We start from the raw sequence: 6,053 nt of genomic DNA, 5'->3' as shown, positions 1-6,053 counted from the left end.
GTTCCTACAAGAAACGAAAAGTACCGTACGCATTCCCCTTCCCGCTCCTTTGGTTAAAGAGTACTGTTATGTGAGACAGAGAGGGGTATATAATTACCAGTTAGGTGTGAAATCTGACTGTCAATGACCGAAGGCTTGAAGGATCAAAATAAGAAAACATGGATGGTTTTACTGTTACATTTTATAATGCTAGGTCCTTTGACCTCAATACGTAGTTTTGGGGAAACTTTTGTGTTTATTTTGATTTTGTTGATGTTAACTGTATGTTTTGTTTCAGCGATGTTTATGAATGTGAAATAAATAACGTTTAAAGAATTCGCATAGCTGTTGTACTGAGAAATTTTAAGCGGTGTAAGCATTGCGTGTCTGTACCGTTGTTTTAGAATTTTTAGATGAATAAGCGATTGTAGAATTCGGAACGTTGAAACGAAGTAGAATTAATTATATACAAAAAGACGACTCAGAATCGAATTGCCGTGATTTATTGAATCGTGTCAATCAACATTCTGTTTTTAACACGCTTTTTTTAACAATAAGCTAGTAAATTATTATCTGATTATTTCGGACTTATTCTAGCAAACGCTACAGAGGTAGACCGCTTAAGACATGGCATGACGAGATAAGTAAGATTGCTGGACTCACTTGGATAAAGCACAAAATAAGGAACATTGGAAATCATTGGAGGAGGCCTTCACCCGAGGAGGGGTTCTAGAGAAATAAATTGTATATAAAAAAATAAAAAAACAAGTACAATAAGTGCATGTCAACTTAAATTTTAATATAACGAAATATGTAAAACAGTCATTCTATGTTCTGTGTTTATTAATTTAGCAACAATTTATTCCTAAAACATGGAAACAACAATGTAAACTTTTTTCTAGAGATATAAGGCTTTTTATTTTTTATTTTTATTTTATTTTATTATTTCGGACTTGCACTAATTTCTGGTATTATTTGCTAAAAGTGTTAGAAACTTCTTTTTGCAGTATCACCACTACTTCTATTCAAGCCAAGCGCTACTATATTCTGGTTTGAAGAATGTGGTGATGTAACACATACATCAGACATTTCAGATTAGTCCTCGAGGGTCAAGGGACAAGACAAAACAAGCCTATTTGGGATTATAGATGTCCATAGTGGTAATGGTAATAGTTTCGGAAGGGTAATAAAATAATAGTTCTTTTAAAAAATGACCATCCGTAAGCGGCAATGATCCCTGGGCATAGATTAGTAAGTATACTTCGCCGCCTTGAAATTGAATGAAGCCACAAACAGCTTATTTCAGTAAGTTCTTTTTTTGAATCTTTGACAAATAAAATCATTTTTAGAGAAAATTTACAAATAAATAACTAATTTACGTAATAATTACGTAATTTACGTAATAAATAAATAATTATAATAAAATACATAATAAATAAAACGTAATAAATAAATAATTATAATAATTTAGGAATATTTTAGCACGGAGACGTGGCAAAACTTTTTTAACGCAACTATTTCAATTGTCAAAACTGGGTACATTTTCTTGTTAGGAGTAAGTAATATTTACTAATCTATGTCCCTGGGTTAGGATGGATTCCAAAAATGTTATTTCAACTCTTAAAAGGTGACTATTAGCTTCTATTATTTGGAAAGGGCACTCACGTCCCATACAATGGCTAACAATAAATCCTTTGTTCTCTAGATAAAATACCTGGACAATTCCGAGTCAATGTATGCAAAACGTATTTTGTACAACAATAGTCACGGGTCATTGGGTAGTCGGGTTGTATGAGGCTTATAATGGGATTTTTCTGCGAAATACACGACCGAATTTCTAGTGTTATTCGAACTGGCTACGTTGAAGGTACGATGGATGTCGCATTGGTTTTTAAAAGGTTTTTGAAGTAGACCGACTGTTGGTGAGGCGACGCGTCGCGTTATCCTTTGAAAATCACGCCATCTATGTGTACAAATTTCAGGCGAGTATATATGAATTAAATTTCCAATGGTATTTTATTTATTAACTGAAAAATATTTACAACAAAAACAACAACATATTCTTTCTTTGTACACCAAATATACAGAATATACAAAATATACAGAAAATTACAAATAATAAATTAAACTATATTAAAAAATAAACTCTGTAGTGGAATAAAGGATTAATAAATATCAATCTATATTTCTTGCTTTCAACTTTTTTAAGTATTGTTATATTATTATTTCTATTATACTCGATAACTGTAAGACTAAGAAAATATTTGTATTGAATTGAAACGGCTAATTACATTTATTTTGTTGTAAAGCACAAATATGATATGATTTTCCGTTATGTAAAACAATGATGTGAACTCATTGAATGCATTTTATGTAGACACGCCTATATCTACGGGTATAGTCAATGGGTATATCAGAATCATCATAATAATATTCTATCATTATAATAAATTGATGACACCAGCAGTTGGAAACTTTATGACTACATATATGGTACATAATTCATGTTTAAAAAGCCTGAAATTGATATTTATGTCCTTTCCTTTCATTTTTTCTTTCATCCTTTTAATTTTCTTAAAAAGCTTTCGAAGAAACTTTGGATTTGATATCCAAAATTTTCAACATACAAATACACATAAACTTATTCTCAGAATAAGAACTCGTTATCACAATTACAGGTTAACTGTTTAAAAAACAAGGTTCTGTTTAAAAACAAAATGGTTTTACCGATTCCATTACTTTCATCAGAAATGAGCAAATCGTTGATACCGATAGTACTTTTCGTGTATTATTTCGTCAATTTACATGTTAAAGATGAGGTAAGAATTAATTAGGATATTTTGAGTATATCTTGAGGTAATAAGACTAGATAATGAGTAGAGTCCAATTAAATATAAGTTATTACTTATCTGGAATTATCTGGAATTAATCCTGTGGAATATCCTGTGGACTTACTTAGTCCACACTTAGTGAAAGTTTATGACAGGGTGGAGCCTGCTTTACTTTTAAAACAGAATCCTATAGGTGGTAGAACCCTTCATGGTTAGACATGCGAAGGTATTACTGCTATATTTATTTCTGTTATGACAGTTATTGCAATTCATGTTGAAGAGCGTGTTAAGGTCATAGATAAGTATAGATATCTCACCGCCTAATAATTGAAGGAAGCCATTAAATTACTTAAACGGTTGACTATTCCGTCAGCCATTTAATGGCTGTCATGGTGTAATTACGCGGAACTATGCTGACATGCGCATTTAAGACACGAAATTGAAGAAAAAGTGCGGAGAAATATCGTTTCATTCGTAAATGATCTGAAAACTACATTTTAGTTTAATATTTTTCAAACACGAAAATAGATGACAGTGAGAATTTCAATTGTCAAAACTTGTTACATTTTTGTTGTTAGGAGTGAGTAATCTTTACTAATCTATGGTTAAGGTAGACACACTAAGCTATCTATCTTATATACTAGAGTTACAAATCATTAGTCATTGACTTTGGTTAAATCTGGGTGAAGTTAAAAACGGTACAATGCTTTTGCAGGTTGAAGCAAGAATGCACGATATGGTACCCTTGCGTGGTGGTTGGTTTGGCGACGTTGATACGGTAAGTGGAAATACCAAACTTAGAGCTTAGACTAGGCTTGAGCAGAAACACTGGTGTTTACCTTATTAAACTCTTCTTAGTTAGTCTTCCTTAGTTAGTTTGTCTTCGTTGCTCAACAGTAGCTAATAATAAGTCAATTAAGAACTTGAAAACTATCATTATATCAGTAAATGTCCAATCCAGTCGTTTTACTTATAACTTCGAACACTTACGTAACTTATTTAACACGCACGTGTCACTCAATTCTTATAACATAAACTATTTGTACGCATATGCTGGGAATTGAGAACACAACCTCATTTGGTCATATTTCTCTGGTCATTTGTATTGCACATAAAACATGTTTTAAATAAAATATTGATCAGTCTAAAGACACTAGTATAAATTTTAAAATATTAAATAAACAGGGACAAAAAGAAGAAGAAGTTATGATGACTCCACTTCCTAACAACGAAGCATATGCTGAATTTCCTAATATAAAACGTAGAAAACTGAAAACGAAAGAAAAAATAATAAAAGTCGCAGAAGAAGAGGCCGAACAACCACGTGAGGTAGTCAAAAAGCAAAGGAAAAAGAAGAATAAACGCAGAAGAAAAAAGAAGACAGTCCCCAGAAAATTCGTAAAGACGACGCTTGGAGAAAGAGATAAAGACTCTAATTTGACGGATTCGAAAGAAGTTGAGAAGAAAAGCAAACCTGTTGATATCATTGTACATATTAAAATGAGTGAATAATTTGTGGTATTAAATAATACTGATTATACTGAAGTTTAAGTTATCACTATAATATTACGTCATAATGTCGTGAAAATATAACTGTGCTGTTACTATAAAATGAACAGACTGTCAACTCCAAATCCATCACCTTAAAAATACTTGTATTTCCTGCGCTTTTCACGTCGTAGGTAAAATTAGAATATTATGAACTAAAGAATAACTGTTCTCTCTCTTCCTTCACGAAGCTCGTTTCTATAAGTTTTATAACATTAAGGTATATATATTTTATATATATTCCCATATTCCTTTTATTTTAGTGCTTTAAATTATTTACAAGCTATATTATGTTTGTCCTCGTTTTGTTTTTTTTTTGCGTTTTCTGAATGTATTTAATCATTTATTAATTATAATAATTGCAAATTATTATTATAATTACAAACATGCCCATGCAAGATAGAGCTGGCTGATTGGCTGGATGTGGACTAGGTTGAAACTTATCAGAAAAGTATATCTCCCTTAATATTACACCCTTCAAACAAGAACACAATACGATAAACATTGTTATTAGGCTGAAATAGGTGTATTGTCGTACCTACGAGTTGAACCTCGAGGCTTTTACTACCTTCCAACAATTGTTTATTAACAGTGAACGACCGTTTTACTTTATGTACAAAGAAAAATTAAAAATGATTTTTATTATTTTATTAATTACTTATTATCATGTTAATGTCGTTGTGTTTATTGAGTGTTGTGGTTTATTTCGCGAGTTCTTCATATTCTTTTTCTTTTTTACCATTACACTCTGGAGTTTCTTTTTTAATGCTTTCGATTTGTTTCTTAATCTTGGATATCTCTTGTATAATTCCTTAAGAACGTGAGTCACTGAATTTTCTGTTTTTATTTGTACGTGTCGTGCATTCTGAAACGTACAAAAGGTTTTTTTTAATTACCAGGTTGCGTAGATATGTTGTGTTATAATGCAGAGTAGGCTAATCATGCTTCAGCTAGAAAGAGAAAATCAAATAACATGTAGTGCAATCGTCGAAGAATATACAATTTCAATTTCAAAGAACTCACTCGTTTATGATGCATTTCTAAATTATTTTCTTCAATGACGTTTAATAATTCAATAATTTCTGGTATCGATTCCTAAAAAGTAAACTTAAATAAATTCATCAATTTAAGTTGGTAACTATCATCAAAAAATTAAGTACTTACCATTTTGCCATTCACTTGCTTATTGATAATTGAATTCAAAATTAACATACTCGTAAGTGAGAATATAAAAAATTGTGAAAATAACATTTTCCAAAATTGTAATAATAAATAAATTTGAATAGTTACACTTAAATATTATTAAGCTCCTTTTATTATTGAACAAAATATGAATTCAATTTTTTCAGTCATTTTTTAGGAATAAAATCAAACTAATTACGTAGTGACAATGTAACTATAAAAATGTTAAGATCATTTAAAAAAATGTTACACTCTTTTCAATTTCAAATTAATATGGATAATATTAAATTCAAATTGAATAATCCCGGCCTTAACACCCGGGTAATGAGAATACAAATTGAATTGAAATTTGGTTTAGTATTGACTGTGTTAATGTTTCTTCAAGATAAGATTGTTTTGTTTTTTGTTGTTTACAAAACATTTTGAAGAACCCTTTGTGGTTCGATTCCGGCGGCACCACCGCCACACCTATTTCTGCCTCATAACAGCAGTTAAACGCTGCTGTGTTCTGGT

At 30.8% G+C, this 6,053-nt stretch overlaps 1 protein-coding gene and 1 long non-coding RNA gene across 2 annotated transcripts; one reads left to right on the top strand and one right to left on the bottom strand.

Moving 5' to 3' along the window:
• The first annotated feature begins 2,677 nt into the window (after positions 1 to 2,677).
• LOC140747198 (uncharacterized) lies at positions 2,678 to 4,348 on the top strand. Its single transcript, XM_073079482.1, has 3 exons — positions 2,678 to 2,798; positions 3,526 to 3,588; positions 3,996 to 4,348. The coding sequence occupies exons 1-3, from the start codon at positions 2,697 to 2,699 to the stop codon at positions 4,320 to 4,322; spliced, it is 492 nt and encodes a 163-aa protein (XP_072935583.1). The 5' UTR covers positions 2,678 to 2,696; the 3' UTR covers positions 4,323 to 4,348.
• Positions 4,349 to 4,991: 643 nt separating this feature from the next.
• On the bottom strand, positions 4,992 to 6,005 carry LOC140747204 (uncharacterized). The gene is made up of 3 exons (XR_012102858.1): positions 5,523 to 6,005; positions 5,382 to 5,453; positions 4,992 to 5,223 (listed from the first exon to the last, which is right to left on the bottom strand). It is a non-coding gene; the product is annotated as an uncharacterized LOC140747204 (long non-coding RNA).
• Between the last annotated feature and the right edge of the window lie 48 nt (positions 6,006 to 6,053).

This window comes from Epargyreus clarus, unplaced genomic scaffold (assembly GCF_041222505.1).
Source record: "Epargyreus clarus isolate Ecla_fem2 unplaced genomic scaffold, WU_Ecla_fem_2.2 ptg000002l, whole genome shotgun sequence".
Classification (NCBI taxonomy): domain Eukaryota; kingdom Metazoa; phylum Arthropoda; class Insecta; order Lepidoptera; family Hesperiidae; genus Epargyreus; species Epargyreus clarus.
Note: the sequence above shows the minus strand (reverse complement) of the source record. Positions and strands in the feature narration are given on the sequence as shown.